General features: G+C 41.9%; 1 protein-coding gene across 3 annotated transcripts in view; it reads left to right on the top strand.

Annotated features, from left to right (window-relative positions):
• Positions 1-2,706: 2,706 nt before the first annotated feature.
• Positions 2,707-18,009, top strand: part of Gosr1 (golgi SNAP receptor complex member 1) — a 36,303-nt gene continuing 21,000 nt past the window's right edge. For 2 of the 3 annotated variants that reach the window (XM_055619866.1, XM_055619868.1), the window contains exons 1-6: positions 2,707-3,012; positions 5,245-5,365; positions 10,195-10,282; positions 10,542-10,649; positions 14,188-14,279; positions 15,716-15,790. In XM_055619866.1, the coding sequence (XP_055475841.1) occupies positions 2,982-3,012; positions 5,245-5,365; positions 10,195-10,282; positions 10,542-10,649; positions 14,188-14,279; positions 15,716-15,790 (515 nt within the window). In that variant the 5' untranslated portion in view covers positions 2,707-2,981. The remainder of the gene's footprint in view (positions 3,013-5,244; positions 5,366-10,194; positions 10,283-10,541; positions 10,650-14,187; positions 14,280-15,715; positions 15,791-18,009) is intronic. The other variant, XM_055619867.1, reaches the window with a different exon arrangement.

Raw genomic sequence — 18,009 nt, 5'->3', positions numbered from 1 at the left:
TTTCTTTTTTTCCTTTCTTTTTTCTTCTTCTTTCTTTTCCATATTCTTCTCCTTCTTCTTCTTTTATGTTTTTTTTTTTCAAGACAATGCTTCTCTGTGTAACCTTGGCTGTCCTGAACTCGCTTTGTAGATGAGGCTGGTGTTAAACTCACAGCAATCCACCTGCCTCTGCCTCCTGAGTGCTGGGATTACAGGCTTGAACCACCACCACACCTGGCCACTTTGTGCATTTTTAATAAGACTTTCCACAAAGTGAAATCACTGTGTTCTGGTCTATCAGGGTGAAATGTAAATACATGTCACTATTTTCCCAGAAAAGTAACAATAGTCCTCTGGGAGGCACACTTTTTTTCAACTTTCACAAAAACATTATTAAAATAATGGCAGTAAACAAATTCAAGAATGTAGAAGATATAAAGAGGTAAGGTGAGTTGTTGCAGGAAGTTTAAATGTAAATGGAAAACTTTATTTCTGGACAAGATAGAGATGGTTCCATTCTTCCCACTAAGGATAGTGAGAACTTGTGTTTGTATGTAAAACAACAGGCTTTAAAGGGAGGAAAGATGTCAGTGGCCAGAGACCTCAGAATCTAAAGAACAAGGTGTAGGTGAGTTCCCTGAGAGTTATTTTTGGTCTTATGTATCTACATCTCACCAGAAATGCAAAAGGTACAAGCAAGAAACACTCTAAGCCAGTGGTTCTCAACCTACCTAATGCTGCAACCCTTAATCCAGTTCCTCATGTTGTGGTGACCTCCAATTACAAAATTATTTTGTTGCTTATTCATAGTTGTAATTTTGCTATTGTTGTGAATTGTAATATAAATATCTGTGTTTTCCAGTGATCCTAGGTGACCCTTGTGAAAGAACTGTTCAACCCCCAAAGAAGTTGTGAACCATTGCATTACGTAGGGTTGGCTGTCCTGGAACTCACTGTGTAACCCAGGCCATCCTCACACTCACAGAAATCTGCCTGCCTTTGCCTCCCATGTGCTGGAATTAAAGGAGGTCATCATTATGTACAGCTATAAACAAACTTGTAACAAATGATTTAAAAAAGAGACTTAAGCCAGGCACGGTGGCACATGCCTGTAATCCCAGAACTCTGGTAGGCAGAGGCAGGAGGATATCTTGAGTTTGAGGCCAGCCTGGTCTACAAAGCAAATCCAGGGCAGCCAAGGCTACACAGAGTAACCCTGTCTTGAAAAACAAAAACAACAAACAAACAAAAAAAGTCTCAGCAGAGAATGAATAGTTTTCACAAAGAAAAGACAATGAGGAAGAAAGTGCAGTTTTCAGATCTGAAAAATCCAATAATTGAAATAAACTCACCAGATGGTTTCAGTAGCAACATGGTAGGGGCAGAGGAAGAATCTACTTGTCAATCAACCCAAAGACAGAACAGTAGATGTTCTTTCTCCAACCAGAACGTTGAGAAAAACATTTTTACAAATCAGTACTCTAGGGCCTGAGGAGATGGCTTAGTGTCCTGAAGGAAGAATGGCCTGCAATCGCCATGCTATTTTCAAATGAATGTTCTTTTTCTGTATACAGCAAGAAGAAGCAAAAGACTGAAATAGCAAACAAGGGATAGCAGCCCATGAGATCAGACACTCACCTCATCGAGCAGAAAGTGACTGAGGAAGCTGGGAGAGCAGAGACAGACAGTTGGAGACCCTGATCTGAGCTCCAGGAAGGATGTCTTCTCTGAGGTGAGACTTCCAGTGAGCCGTTCCTACCACCGGATCCCTACATTCGGAGGGTGACTGGGAGCCAGCAGCCTATAGCTGGGATGAAGGACAGTGTTTTGACTCAAATACTTCACTCTCCTTCTTTTCTCCTGGACTTGGTATTTTTACTCTTTGGGACATTTTGCTGTCCAACTTTTCTCACAGGGCCAGCCAGCCAGCCCATCCCCAAGACATGGGGTCCTGTGAGACACTTTAAGAGAGACATGCTTGCCGTATTGAGTGTGTGTATGGGGTGGGGTGGGGGGGCCCAGGGTGGCAACCTTATGTCCACTCCCAGTTTCTCAGTGATCTTAAACAACGCAACAGTTTATTCATATAATGCGTGTTATGCTCAACCAGTGAAGTGAAGTGGCTTATAAGCATAAGGACATGAGGTCAGATCCCTAACACAGACATGAAAAACAAAAAAACAAACAGGCCTGGCAGCGTACGTCTGTAATCCCAGGACCGGGAAGGCGAAAGCGGGGCTTGCTAGCCAGCTAGTCCAACCAGCGAGTTTCAGGTGTGGGCACACGGAAGCAGTTAGCTCACCCTTTCTAGATTGCTGACTAGAAAGGAAAGGGGCCTAAGGCTCCGCTGCAGATATAGGGAAGCAGCCGGAGAAGAGAGCCTTACATGCTGGACAGTGGAAGATGGGCAGGCAGAGGTAGGAGAAGGAAAAGAACTGGCTCTGAGGAAGGAAAATGATGGTCGAAGATACATTTTTTACATTTTTTTTCCCTTCCTCCCTCTCTCTTTCTTTCTCTTTTAATTTCTGGTCTTCCTATCCCCGCTTTCTGTACTAGGATCAAAGGCATATGCCCCCATGTTCTGTTTATGGAGTTCTGGGGAACAAACCCAAGGCCTCTTACATCTAGGCAGGCACATTACCCATTTAGCAGTTAACACCCACCCCACCCCCGCGCGCCAAGTCTAAAGACATCCTATTTAAAGGAAGAGGAGGGAAACTGTGTCTCTCCTTTCAGTCACCTGCTGAAAGGAGGAGCAAGCCGCGATGAACGAACTGAAGGTTGAAGGCGCAGGAAGACAGAGACATTCGGGCAGCTTAACAAGCGAAACCGAACCCGCTACTTAAAGCTGTAAGATAACGAATTGTCCACTAGGTGGCCGTACCTACGGAGGCTCGCGTGTCCCGTCAACCCCGGCGCTCGGGGCGGAAGACGGCGCGGAGGTGACTCTCTGGCCCTCAACGCCGCCACTCGCCTGCCCCGACTGACGTTGGGCAACAAAGATGGCGGCGGGAACCAGCAATTACTGGGAAGGTGAGGGCGAGGCCTCCGGGTGGGTCCCGCCAAGTGCAGGGGGGACGTGAGGGAGGCCGCGGAGGGAAGAGCCAGGCCTCGGGGCCGGCACCCTGCGGGACGAGGTCCTGGAGGAACCGCGGGCTCGGGAACTCGGGGAAGAGGCTGGGGCGGAGTGAACCGGATCCGGGAAGGGGTTGGGTGGCGTGGAGGGAGCCGGGATGGACAGCAAGAGGCGCCTGCGTCTCCAGGTGGACCTCTCTGAGGGGTGGGGAGACATCAAGCATAGGGCTTTGGAGACCAACTCTTGGGGGGACAGTGTTGAGCGACAAGATCCAGAGCCAGGAAGACCAGTGATCAGAACCTTGGAGTTGAGGTCACTTAGAAAACTAAGACTGAGGAGGAACTTGTCAGTACCGGCCTTGGGGGGAGTTTGAGTGGAATGTCTCCTCCTGGATCTCTGTTGGCAACTGGAGATTGAGACTTCAGCGACGATCGGGTGACAGAATACTGAAAATAACTTTACCTTCTGTCTTGGAGTCCAAGATCGATTTTGTTAAAAATGATAAAGTTAAAGGGTTCTAATTATACAGTTGCCATTCTTCTCCGGCCAAGAAAACATTCATTCGTGTCTATTTAATTCCTGGAAATCTGGTCCCCTCAAGTGAGGTCATATAAAACTTTCCAGACCACGATGATCCACAAAAATCAGAAATGGCCCACATTTTTTTATTTAACTGTTTGTTTCTTTACTTTTTAAAACCTATTTCCCCTTTCGGTCCAGTGAAACACCTGGGAAGTATGGTATTGTCACCATCAGCCAGTTGACCTAAGGGACTGAATTTGAAGTTCCTATCCGTCATGTTTTCAAAATGCTTTCTACTTGATGTTTTCTGTTAGACAAACAAAACAAAGTAGAACTACAGAGAAACATGCCAATAGCTTAAAGCATTTACCTAAAATGCCCTTTGGAAATAGCTGTAGTAGATAGAATTTATTTTTAAATTGTGTAGAAGTGACTCCTGGCATCCTTGATAGTCATTTGGCTTTGGGTTATTGACACACATGCTGTAATATACCTTTGTGCCAAGGCTTTAAGCATGTATAGAAAAACCCTGAAGGCTGAGATTTTTATATTAACTGAATTGTCAGTAAATCTCAACAACAGTAGCTGACATTGGGACTGGGATATGGTCTCTGGGTAGATAGTCTCCTTCAATTCTGCTTCCTGCCTTTGATTGCAAAATACAGTGAAACCATGTTTTCATATTCTTTAGTCCTGAGACATTGTTATTTCTTTCTGTATTTTAGTCCTTTCGCTTGAGCTCTACTATGAGTAAGAACACTCAGACATACATACATATATATATGGGGGGTGGAGAATTCCAGGTCTGGCTTCTTTCATTCAGCCCTTTAGAAGCCAAGCTGTTGCATCAGTTTATGTCTTTGCTGATGCTTCTACTTTTAAAACATAAGCTTTAAAAAAAACCTGTTGCAGTTGTAGTCTGCTTTGTTCGTACTGCATTGGCTGTTCTTAACCTCTGCTTTCCCCTCCAGTGTTTTTGAAAAAGCAATTATTTTTTGTTGATTTGCTTTTTCTTTGTGTTTAGTATCTAAGGTATTTTGCCTGTACGAAAAGAATCCCAAAATCTTAACAGAGCTTTGAAACATAAGAAAAATCTGTCAAGAGGAATACTGGCTGCTTATAAAGGTAGCTGGTAAATTGATGTGGTGGTTATAAACCATTTTTGTTTCTTTATGATTTATATTGTCTGCTTGTTTTTCATGTTACAACATTTGCTTATTGCTGTAAAATAATCTCAGGGATATTACAGCATTTGTTGGCAAGCTTCTTTTTTTTTTTTTTTCTTTTTCCTTTTTGGTCTTTTGAGACAGGGATTTTCTGTGTAGCCTTGGCTGTCCTGGACTCGCTCTGTAGACCAGGCTGGCTGGAACTGGAAGTGATGCGCCTGCCTCTGCCTCCCCGAGTGCTGGGATTATAATCATGCGCCTGCTGGCTGTCAAGCCGTCTTTGAAAGAAAAGTGACAGGTTGTTTCTCCCCCCTACCACTTCCCTCACTGCTCCCATCTGAAGGTTACGGACTTGGCTACTTTACTTTCTTGGGATGTCTTCGGTTTCTGGGGAACTAGATCAGAGTATGTGATCATTTTCATAGTTGGCTTTCTTCAAAATAGTCATGATTTTAACATTTACTGATGGACTAATGATTTACTTTTGTAATTTTCTTAAAGATCTCAGGAAACAAGCTCGACAGCTGGAAAATGAACTTGACCTGAAACTAGTTTCCTTCAGTAAACTGTGTACGAGTTACAGTCACAGCAGCACCCGGGACGGAGGACGGGATAGGTATAGGTACTGCCGGATCTTGTTCACCTTAAACTATGTGACTTTTTAAAAGTAAACTGAGATACAGACTCTGTGACTTGATCTGCTGGTGAATTGTTGATAGTTTGCTTTCGTTGTCATTACGTGTATCTTACTGAAATTTTTCGTATTTCTTGAGACTAACATTTGAGATTTTTAGACAAAGCTTGTGATAGCTCAGTAAGAAACTTCTAGAGTTTTAAAGATGAATTTGTCAATAACAGTTTCTGAAGCCAGGCCTGTGCACACCTGTTCCAGCACTTGGAGGCCAAGACGGGAGACACGATTGCAAATTCATTCTGAACTCCATGACAGATCAAAGATTTCTCAGGCAGGCCGCAGAAGTGTCAGCTTTGCCTACAAAGATTTTTGTTTTGTTTTGTTTGTTTGTTTTTCCAAGACAGGGCTTCTTTGCATAGCCCTGGCTGTCCTGAAACTCACTCTATAGACCAGGCTGGCCTCAAATTCAGAGCTCGACCTGTCTCTGCCTCCCCATTGCTGGGTTTAAAGACACGAGCCACCACTCCCCGGAGAATTTCTGACTGGAACTGAGGGGCTGCCCAAATGCAAAGTGTGCAAACTTTTTCTGGGGCTCACTTTCGAGTGAATCGAGTGTGGGGTCCTCATAATCATGGGAGCCAGTTTTAACATTTTCTTTTCAGAACTCCGCATACTACAACTCAAGGAAAATCATATTTTTAAATCTTATGATTACTTAAGTTAATCAATTATTTTAAAGATCAGGAAATATTTGAGATACTTAGAAATATAAGGAATAGCATTGTGAGCCCTTTTTTGTTAGTATCTATTTTTAAAAAATAATTATTGCAAATTGAAATGAAGCTGCTAATAGATTCCCACGTTGTTTTTCTCATTTACATATAAATGTCACTATTTTTGTTACATATAATGGTATTTCTAGGCAACCCATAGTATTTTACAAAAGCTATTTTGCAGCTGGCTTTTATGATTTAACATTATCTTTGAAGTTCAGCTGTGAGTGTTTTTAACTCTATTGTCTTTATTTGCTACATATATTAAACAATAGAATTTAATTATTTGGTGGACATTTCTATTTTTTGCTAATTAATAATTTTAATAGCTAACATAATCACTATGCTGTAAGTTCTGCTCTTACAGCTTTGTATGAATGCTTCTCTGAATATTTTCATCCAGATTATACTTATGTATACACGCTGCCTGAGATCGTTGCTAGCAGAGTTGTCATTTCTGTATTTTTCTTTTTGTTTTTGTTTTTCTGAGACAGGGTTTCTCTATGTAGCCTTGGCTGTCCTGAACTCACTTTATAGACCAGGCTGTCCTCTAACTTACAGAGATCCACCTGCCTCTGCCTCCCTGAGTGCTGGGATTATAGGCTTATTCCACCACACCCAGCATTTCTGTATTTTTCAAAGGCTAGTGGAGGATGAATTTTTTTTTTTAGCTAATAGTGAAAACAACAAAACTGAGATTGAATCTGAACTTACACCTTCTCTCTCTAGAACCTGTGTTCTAAACATGACCATATTATATACATTCCAACAAAATCTCTTTCACTATTGCAGCCAAAGTGTTGTTCTTTTTTTCATAAGGGCATATGGCTTGCAGAGTTAACGGGGCCATTGTGTTGATCTTCAGACCTAAACATAAGTTAGTAGCATGCCCAGCATGGCTTTGGACACTTTCATTCACCAAGTAAGGAGAGTGAGGATTTTTTTTTTAACATTCATTCCTTCTTTTTTTTTTTTTTTTTTTTTCTTTCTTATTTATTACAATGTATTTACTTTATATCCTGGCTATAGCCCCTCCCCCTGTCTCTTCCTAGCCTCACTTACCCTCCCTCTTCTCCCCCTATGCTCCTTCCCTAGTCCACTGATAGGGGAGGACCTCCTCCCCTTCCATCTGACCCTAGCCTATCAGGTCTCATCAGGACTGGGCTGCATCATCTTCCTCTGTGGCCCAGTAAGGCTGCTCCCCTCTCAGGTGGAGGTGATCAAAGAAGTAGCCCATGAGTTCATGTCAGAGACAGCTCCTGATCCCCTTACTAGGAAACCCACTTAGAAACTGAGCAGTCTATGGGCTTCATCTGAGCAGGGGGTCTAGGTCCTTTCCCTGCATGGTCCTTGGTTGGCGTATCAGTCTTTGCAGGCCCTCTGAGCCCAGGTTTTTTGGCTCTGTTGGTCTTGAGGAGCTCCTTCCCCCTCCAGATCTTTCTGTCTCCCCATTCTTTCAAAAGGTTCCCTGCACTCTATAGTTGGCTCTGACTCAACTATATTCATAGCGGCTTCATTCATAATAGCCAGAATCTGGAAACAATTTAGATCTCCCTCAACCAAGGAATGGATACAGAAATTGTGGTACATTTACACAATGGAATACTACTCAGCAATTAAAAACAAGGAAATCATGAGGTTTTTGTTTTGTTTTTTTAATGAGTAAATTTTCAGAAAGCTTTTTTTTTTTCCTGGATTTAAGGCTTACATTTGTTTTTCAGTGAGTATACAATTTTAAAACTCAAGTCTGTCAGGAAATACTATTGCAGGGTGTTTTTCCTGTGTTCTTTGCTGGAGATTCCCTTAAAAAAAACCACATCTTGAAAACATTCAGATTTCAGCAGCAGCTTGGGACTGATTCTGCTCTCCACAGAGCCTAAGGTTGTAAGGACGTGGGCGGAGGCTGTAACTCAGTGCAGGGACTGTAATCCCCAGCACCGGAGAGTAAAGGCAAGACTGAAAGTCTGACTGCTCCATCTGGTGCCTGTTTGAAGCTTGTCACATGAAGAGTCAGCAGTGGGCAGAACTTTTCTTATAGGATCATCACACACCTATCAAGTGGATTAAATGTGACTCTTGACTCCTGATATTGTAGAGAACGATTTTGACTATTTCCCTAAGACTGGCGATTATGGACCATCCAGTAGTAGAGATTGCCTTGTTACTCATTCAACAGATCTTTAAAGAACAGTAAATAGTCACCATTTGCCAGGTGCTGGCATATGTCTATGAAAAAGACAGGCAGTTTTCTTCTTGACTTCTACTGGCCCATTGTTCTTAAATGTATCTGGCAGGAGGGTTTATTAGTGGTGTACAGAGCTCTTTTTCTAGGAGATACTGCACAGCTTTGGCTTAGTTGTGACACAATTAAGAACTGATCCCAACCCCACACTATTCTCTTATTTTCTCTTGTCACTGTGTAGCCCAAGCTGGACTTGCCCTGTTACTTTCCATGTTTTTATGTCATGTTGCATGACATACAAATGGCAATGTTTAAGGAGGAAATAAAGCTTAAGACCTGGTTAAATAAACATCTAAAATAAGAATCCTTATTAAAGCCAGGCATGGTACATTCCTGTTATCCTAGCACTTAGAGAATGGAACAGAAAGAGCACAAGTTCCAGGTTAGGTTGGACTGTGTACACAAAGCAAACCTCCAACTTGAAGGGGAAAAAATCTGGAGCTGGAGAGAGAGCTCAGCAGCTATGTATGAGCTCTTACTGCTCTTGCAGAGGACCCAGGGTAGATTCCCAGCAACTACACGGCCACACTCACAACTGCCTGTAACTGATTCCAGGGAACCTGCTGCCCTCTCCTGGTCTTCCCAGCCTGTGTGCACACGATGCACCTAAACTCACGCAGGCAGAGAAGCACACTCATAACTAAAGTTAACAAATAGTCTCTAAAACCTTCTTCTTAGCCACTTTTTGGCTGTTTCACTGATTGGTTTGTGGTGAAAGTAAACAGATAAGGGGAACAGTGGTAGCTACCCTTTAACCTTTGGGTTGCCACATTCAGATGCTGTATAAAGTCGGGAGTAGGCCGCCGCTCAGGTTGGAGAGTGTAGTTCATTCTGTTTGTGTTGGGAGTAACTGGCCTACGTGGGCATAGGTCCAGCATAGGTCCCTGATAAAAGGTATTGGCTTGCCAGAAGAGACAAGTGAAACTTCGAGAATTTGAGTTTGTCAGACATCTTCATCTGTAAGAAGTCAGATTTCTGGCCAGCTATTGTGATACAAAGAGACGGTCAACCGTTTTGTAAGCTAGTCTGAAGTGGGTGCATGCTGTGAGTGGAGCTGTGGAGAGCTGGTGAAAGTATGCTGGGCATGGCTCAGTTTCCCTGAATGCTGTCTCCTCATTCCTTCCTAACTGCTTACCTCATCAACTGAGGCAAATCTGTTTATTTCTGGATAGGAGTCGTTAAAGGAAGAGAGAATTTAAAGGCATCAGAAACTGTGATTTGGGAGAAAAGCTGAAGATTGTTTCTCATAGGCCCCATGACATATTCTATAACCCATTTTTTCTTCACTATTATAAGGAATTTTTGTCTTCTTTTTCATTATTTGTTCTTTCAAATTCAGAATTTAAGTTACTTAGACAATTTTCTATCATTTGGAGAATAGTACACAGCATTTAGAATGTCTATATTCACTTATATTTTGTACTGTATTTAGTATTTCAGTCCTTACATTTTGATGTTTATATAAGTATTTAGTGCTCGTGTTTTAGTGCAGCGTTTAGGGTGTGTGGGACTGTTTTGAGAGAAGGAGAAAGTCATAGTTGCGTTTTTAAAGTTGCAGTTATTTATGTGGAGGGACTGACGTGTGCACTCACAGAGGACAACTTTGGGAGTCCATTCTTTCCCTCAGGCATCAGGCTCAGCAGCAAGCACTTTACCCACTGAGCCAGTAAATCAGTCTTTAAAGAAAGAGAAGGAATGTTTTGGGTTCATTTGACCTCCTTAAGGAAAGTCACCCCGTTATTTGAAGGATGTTTTAAAGGGCTAAGTAATGGATTTTTTGTTTTAATTGAACTTCTCTTTAGTTCTGACACAACACCCCTATTAAATGGATCAAATCAAGACAGAATGTTTGAGACAATGGCAATCGAAATTGAACAGCTTTTGGCAAGGGTAAGTTCTGTGGGTAAACAGTAGTTTGCTGTTTGCCAGCTATGGTTCTGCATTATATTGTTCATTGAAACCAGCCTTTCAGGGTGTGTTTTTCCTCCAGCCACCTGAATTTTAGCCAAATTGTAACATGGTTTTTTTGGGAATTGCTGGTTTGACTGGGTCTTGTCTTGTTTACTGTCAGCCAAGAGGACTTGTCGGCAGGTAACGTACCTGAGCCATTTTTAGCGCTTTTTGAACTATTTTCCTCTTTCCTTTGTAGCTTACAGGGGTGAATGATAAGATGGCAGAGTACAGCAGCAGCGCGGGGGTCCCCTCGCTGAACGCAGCGCTCTTGCACACGCTGCAGCGGCACAGGGACATTCTGCAGGTGAGATGGCGCGATAGTCGGTTGGCGTGCTACCCTCACACGGCACCGTGAGGGGGGCTGATTAACTGTATCGAAGATTATCTTAGCAGATACCAACAGCGTGACAGAACACATGTTTAAAGAGTCACTAGGTAGTGTTAAAGTACAGAAATATGGATTGGACGGCAAACCTTTTTATTACTGAGAAAATTAATCAGCCATATGATTTAAGAGCACTTTAAAAATTGGTACATAACCTTATTTTATTTTATTTTTTTTTTTGAGAGAAGGTTTCTCTGTATAGCCCTGACTGTCCTGGACTTGCTGTGTAGACCAGGCTGGCCTCAAACTCACAGAGATCTGCCTGCCTCTGCCCTCCTGAGTGCTGGGATTATAGGTGTGCACCACTGCACCCCTGGCTGGTGTACAACTAGCATTCAGGGTTAGAGGGAGGCCAGTCTCAGCGAGTTGAAGGATAACCTAGTCTATATAATGAGTTCCAGGTCAGCCAGGACTACACAGTGAGACCCTATCTTGTGGTGGTGGTGGAGGTGGTGGAGGATGACAGGAATAGGAGCCTGGAGAGATGGCTCTGTGGGTCTGAGTACTTGCTGTGAAAGCAAGAGGATCTGAGATCAAATCTCTAGAACCTATATAGAAGTCAAGATGGCCATGTATACCTTCTGGAAGATGGAGACAGATGATCCTACGACCTTGCTGCCAGCTATCTAAGCCAAACAGTAAGCTTTAGATTTATGAAGAGATCCTGTCTTAAAAACTAGATTGAGAGCAATAGAAGGAGAGAACCATGTTCATTTCTGGCCTCTGCATACACGTGCATAGGAAACACACATGCATACACACATACAAGCAAGGATAGGAATCTGTTTTGATGCTTCTTTGTGTTTTTACATTTATTTACTTGGTCTTAAACTCAGGTTGTCAGGCTCGGCAGCAAGTGCCCTTACCTGCTGAGCTTTCTTGCTGGCCCACAAATAGAGATTGGAGTGTGATGACACCTCGCTATAATCCCACCTACAAGACAGAGGCAGGTTGGAGTCAGCTTGATCGGCAAAGTGAATTCCACGCCAGCGAGGTCTTCACAGTGAGGCCTCATCTTGAGGAAAACAACAGAAGGAATGAAGAGTAGTTGAATGGTAGAGTTTGTGACTAGCATGTACAAGCCTTACTTTCAGGCTTCAGCAGAGCAGGTACATGCCTGTGCACTCGCTCACACAATTTGCCTCATGCAAAAATGTGTACATCCGGTTGAGAGCTGGGATTATGACCAGTAGGTAAAACACTAAAAGTGTTCTCACCAAAGAAAAAGGGAATAGGGAATACAGCTCAGGGGGTAGAGTGTACACAAAGCCCCGAGTTCAGTTCCCGGTTCTGCTGGTTCAGACCTACAGTCCCAGCACTTAAAGGGAAGAAACAGGAGAATCAGAAATTCAAGGCCAGACCAGACTAAGTTAGGCCCTGAATGAGAGAAGAAGAGAAAAAAGAAAAGAAAAGGGTACTTATAACCACTATAAATGTCTGACATTGTTTTGGAGTTTCTCATTGGTACAGTTAAAAACAAAACAACAACAATAACAAAAAAAACCCAGCAAAATCTGAGAGATAAATATTAGAAAGGAAGAGGCAAAATACCTAATATGTGGCATAAGATCATGTATGTCTGATGCATCAAGAAAATTAAATGAAAAAAGTTAGAAACAAATTCAGCAAGATGGTATATATAAGAAAAGCCATTGTTTTCTATACACACAATGACCTATTAGAAAATTTAATGAAAGGGGTTGGGGGCAGGAATAGCACAGTAATAGTATAAATAAGGCCTTTATTCAGTCACTGGTGTCAAAAAAATGAAACACACAAAGCCAAGTGATGGTGTTCACCTGTAATCCTGGTATTTGGGGGGTGGAGACAAGAGGATCAGGAATTCAAGACCAGCTTGTAGAGTTAATGAAACCTTACATACACCTATAGGAGGAAAAAAAAAAAATAGGAGATTAGTTTTGTTTGGGGCAGGTTCTATGCTCTAGCTTTGTAATCCATACTTTTCCTGATTTTCAATACTCCTGCCTCAGCATCCAAATAATAAAGTTCCAGGCATGTGCCCATGCTCAGATTTTTGTTTTCTTTCCTTTTTTTTTTTTTTTTTTTTTTTTGTTGTTGTTGTTGTTGTTGTTGTAATTATTTTTACTTTTGAGAGAGTTTCCTTTACCACAAACTGTCCTTGAACTCCTGACCCTCTTACTCTACATCCCAAGTACTGGGATTACAAGTGTGCACCACCAAGCATACCTTTTTTTTACTTAATTTAGAATGCCAAGATGATACCAAAGTTCATTTAGAATCCTATAAAAATAACCAAGAATAAAGCTTAATACAGTTCTGAAAGTGAAGATGAGTATTTAATTCTACTAGATGTTAAAGCCTGTTAAAAAGCTAAGATAATTGATAGTTTGTTTCTAGGGGCCAGCCAAGAGGCTTCTGGGTAAAGGCACTTGCTGTGAAGCCTGATGAGCTGAGTTCATTCCTTGGAACCAATGTGGAAGGAGAGAACTAACTCCTGGAAGTTGTCCTCTGACCTCCGCACATGCACTCACACCCACACGCACATGCATAATAAACGGTGAAATTTCTTTAAAGATAGTTGTATGTGTGCCCTCGAGTGCATACTCACTCAGGTGCAGGCACGCAAGTGTGTGGAGGGCAGAGGTCAGGCCTTGGTAGTTTATTGTTCCTTAGGTTTTTGAGGCAGGGTCTCACTGGGACCTGAGGTTTGCCAGTTTGGCTAAGATGACTGGCCTGTGAGCCACAGAGCTCCTCCATCTCTGCCTCCTCGCTGCTGGGGTTACAGGGTCGACTATCACCGAGCTTTTTACAGCCCATATGCCATCAGATAGGGCCTCTCTCTTTCTCTTTTTCTCTCTCTTTCCCCTACCCCCTCCCTCCCTTTTCCTTCTTCCTCCTCTCCCCAAAGGTTTAAATGTAGAAAAAGCATAGGAAGGGAGGGGAGGAAAGAAAATCTTTAAGAGTTCTGAATAAAGCATGGATGAAATGTCTACATTCCTGAGCAGTGAAGAGCTAAGAGATCTAATGTGAGAAACTACAACAAATGACTCAGTTGTTTAACACAAAAGTAATGTAAATAAGAAAGACAATAGTTAAATGGACAAAAAAAAAAAAATTACTTAAAAATGAACTGAGGGTGTAGCTCCGTTGTAGAGCATTTGTTTTGCATTTGCAAAGCCCTGGGTGGGATCCTCAACACTGAGGGGAAGGTGGGGAAAAGGGTGAGGGTTTGAAAACATAAGCTGTAAGCCTTATTAAAGTACACCATTCAGGAGAAAAATCTCTCCCCTTTTTACCCTAGGCTATTTGAAGTCTTTCTGTCTTAGAATATTTTTCCTTGTAGTTCTGTTGTATGTGATAAGGTAGTAGAGCACTTAGTGTTTTGAAATGTTTCCTGATGACCATGCACAAGTACTCTAGAAGGATAAAAGTGCATTAATAGTTTGTGTTGAGACTGGATGTTGATTTATTTCAGGATTATACACATGAATTCCATAAAACCAAAGCAAACTTTATGGCAATACGGGAAAGGGAGAATCTCTTGGGATCAGTACGAAAAGATATTGAGTAAGTTACCTTTCTGTTGCTGTATAGAATGTTTATGTCGGTTCAGACTGTGTCTGTGGTTAATTGCAAACTGAGTAGCACAACCAGAGTTTAGATTTCGGGGTTTCTGATTTCCATTCTGTTGATTCTGTGCCTTGCTACAGTGTGGGCTGAATCTACTTTGTCATCTCTCAGTCTTTCTGTGAACCCTTGCCAACCTTAATCTTAAGTCCAGCTTGAATGATCCCTTCCCACCGACGCTAAGAAAGGCATGCTTGCCATAACTGAAGGTTCCATTTCCCAGTCTCTTGTTTCTCTCTCTCTTGCCCTGGCACTTACATAAGCTTTCCTGAAATTCTGAACTATGTTTGTGTGGGGCCAGGGGTTTCCAGGTTTAATACAAAATCAAAGCCTTAGTTGAGACTAAGGACTTCCAGCATTTTACAGTGATCTCAGTCTGGAAAATTTGTTTTTAAGTTTTCACATCTAAACTTGACTGATGAAAGTAAGTCCTGTGGAGTATCTGATGCTGAAGATTTCCTGTTTTGGTTTTGTTTTCTTGAGGAGTAGGCCAGGCTGGTTCAAACTTGTGGACCTCTGATCTCTGCTTCCCAAGGGCTGAGATGGTAGGTGTGTTTCCACCTAGACAGTTTTCCCATTTTGGACCATCTAATGATACTACCATGGTCTCATTTGTGTTATCAACTAGGACATGCACTCATCACAAACTAGTACGTGTATATGTGCTCTGAGTTCAGAATTTTAAAAAATCTGTTCTTAAAGGCCATGTGTGGCTCACACCTTTAATGTCAACACCTAGGAGGCAGAGGCAGGCAGATCTCTTAAGTTTGAGGACAGCCTGGTCTACAGCCAGGGCTACACAAAGAAGTCCTGTCTTGAAAAAAAAAAAAAAGAGAGAGAGAGAGAGAGAGAGAAAGAAAATGCTTTTGATATTTATTAGTGGAAAGCAGGAGAGTGTGGATCGAAGTAAAGGTCGCCTTTGTTAATCTTAATGTGTCTGATCAACATGGAAGCCCTGAAGTGTGCCAAGACTGAACAGTTGGGTTGCAGTGTTCCTCAGTCTTCGGCTGCTTAGTGGCTCTTGCTGCTGTGGAGGATAACATCAGTTCAGCAGCTTTCTTGGCCCATGTGCAAAGTTTTGCTACTACTGGAGAAAACGATACAGAAGTTAATACACAAAGGACAAGTAAGATCCCTTGTTAAGAAGCTTGGGTTGGTTAAAAAAAAAAAAAAAAAAACCTAGATCTAAGCTGGAGAAACATTTGTCTTTGGCCTCTGTGATACTAGTTTTTGAGGGAAATGAAAGAATTGTATTCTGGTGGTTTACTTGACTGTGGAGAGAAGTCTGCTTTCTTTTGCTATCACCGGGTTAGTCCCTTAACCTGATGTTGCAGGATCTTCTAAAATGTTCTCGCCTTTTCTTGACTTTGCTGTAGGTCATATAAAAGCGGGTCTGGAGTGAACAATAGGAGAACTGAACTGTTCTTGAAAGAACATGACCACCTTCGAAAGTGAGTACTGCCTGCTCCCCTCTGTGCTGGTCCATTTAGCCCTAAAGACGGTTATTAGGGTAAGGGTTTGGCTGGTGAGAAGCCAGCCTGCAGTGACTTCACCTGAGTGGGGGTGGGTGGCAGTGCATCAGCCAAAAGTTAAAGCTGCCCTTTGAGGATTTCACTCTGCTTTTTGTCTGTCTTACCTTTTAACCAGCAGTCTGCTGTGCTGCTGTTATCCCTACTGCAAGTTATTATTGGTATCCATAGTAATAATAATGATAATCTAGGTTTGAATGGTCTCTTACCACTTATTTATTGAAGAAACTTTATAAAGAGGAATAAGGCCAAATATCAGATGCAAAACAAACAACAACAAGGTTTCAGGAGAAAATGATTTAAGTATATATGTGTTTTAGAACAAGCCCACATTCTACTCCTGTATCATTTTTCTCCATAAAAAATAAAGAACTTTTTTTTTCTCGTTTGTATTTTGTGGTAGAACCTAATGATCAGAATAGTTAGCTCTGAGCTCAGCTTGTTAGCCCTTGAGTATAGTAAATGTTAGGAATTAGTTTGCCATTTGCTACTGAATGTCATTAATTACTTATGCCTGCTAAGCTTAAGGCGGTGTTGAATTCATTGGCCTTTAAAGGCCACCACTTTAAATATAAACTGTTAAAATCAAGGCACAAGGGACTGGAGCAGTAGCTCAGTGATTAAGAACATAGCTGCTCTTGCAAAGTACCTGGACCCAATTCCCAGCATCTATTGGGCTGCTCACAATCATCTGGAACTCCAGTCTCCAGGGAATCTAATACCCTCTTCTAGCCTACACAAGCACCAGGCACATGTAGGCAAAACATCCATATACATAAAAATAAAATGAAAAGAGGGGTGGTGGTGCATGTCTGTAATCCCAGTACTTAAGAAGGTGAGTCAGAATGTTGCTTTGGCCCACCAGTTTAAGACCCGTCTGGGCAACAGAGTAAGAGTGTGTCTCAGAACTCATGTACGCATGTATACACACACACCCCAAAGTCTTACATGTGGTTTTGAGGACTGAAATCATGCATGAACTACCCATGTGGCCAATTAAGGTCTTTTTAGAAGTCAAGGTTCTTCTAGTGTTAGAACTAGTTATTTTTGTATTGTTTTTTACTTTTATTATCTCTCTTTGTATGTTTGTGTACATGTATGTGTGTATATACATATATATGTATATGTATATATATGTACTACATTTATAGTATAGAGGCCTGAGATTGGGAATAAGCCTCTCACTTCCACTTTACTCATTAAGGCAGGGTGTTGTTGGTAATAAAAATTGGTGTTGGGCTAAGTAATGTTATTATTATCCCTGTAATTATTATGGCAGTATTATTTAACCTGCTATCACAATTAATAAGACACTGACACCTGTTAGATTTATAATTGCCTTATTTACCTTGGGCTGGGCAGCTATTTCTACCTACACTATCTCATGACCCTTCCATCCACCACCTCCCAGCCCCCATCCAACGCCACCCACCTTAACCATTTCTATCCGGGCTACCTTCCATCCATAATCTTATAAATACTTGCATATATATAGAACAGAGAACAAGTTCTGGGAATCTATTCCCTCATTCTACCATGTGGGCTTCTACCATGTGGCAGCATGCTGAGTCATCCTTTGGGGCCCTACTTATTCTATTATTTGTTGAGTATTATTGATTATTACAAGGGGCAGTTTCTTCTAGAGAACGTTTAGTTGTAGACCTATATAGCCTTGGTAGTTGTTGGATTAAGATGACCATGAAAAAAACTTTGCATTGCATCTAGAACTATATCAGTATATTCCTGGAGTAGAGTTATTCCAAAGGTGCTATATCCAAGTGTAAAAATAAGATTGTGTTAGTGTTTCTGTATTTATTGCCTCAAAAAAGGACAGTTAGCTGGGCATGGTAACATGCTTATATATTCCAGAATTTAAGAAACTGTGACAGGAACCTATCTATTTTAAAGCCAGCCTGAGATACATAGTGAGTTCCAGGCCAGCTTAGGGTAGGCAGTGGGACCTTCTCTCAAAGTAAGAAACACTGGGCATGGTGGCATACACCTTTATTTCCAAGCAGAGACAGGCTGATCTCTGTGAGTTCGAGGCCAGCCTGATTTACAGAGCAAGTTCCAGGACAGCCAGGAAGAAACCCTGTCTCACCCCCTCCCCCCCCAAAAAAAAAAAGTAGAAACCATTAAAG

This window comes from Psammomys obesus, unplaced genomic scaffold (genome assembly GCF_907164565.1).
Source record: "Psammomys obesus unplaced genomic scaffold, mPsaObe1.curated_primary_1811, whole genome shotgun sequence".
Taxonomy (NCBI): domain Eukaryota; kingdom Metazoa; phylum Chordata; class Mammalia; order Rodentia; family Muridae; genus Psammomys; species Psammomys obesus.
This window is presented reverse-complemented; position numbering and strand designations above follow the sequence as displayed.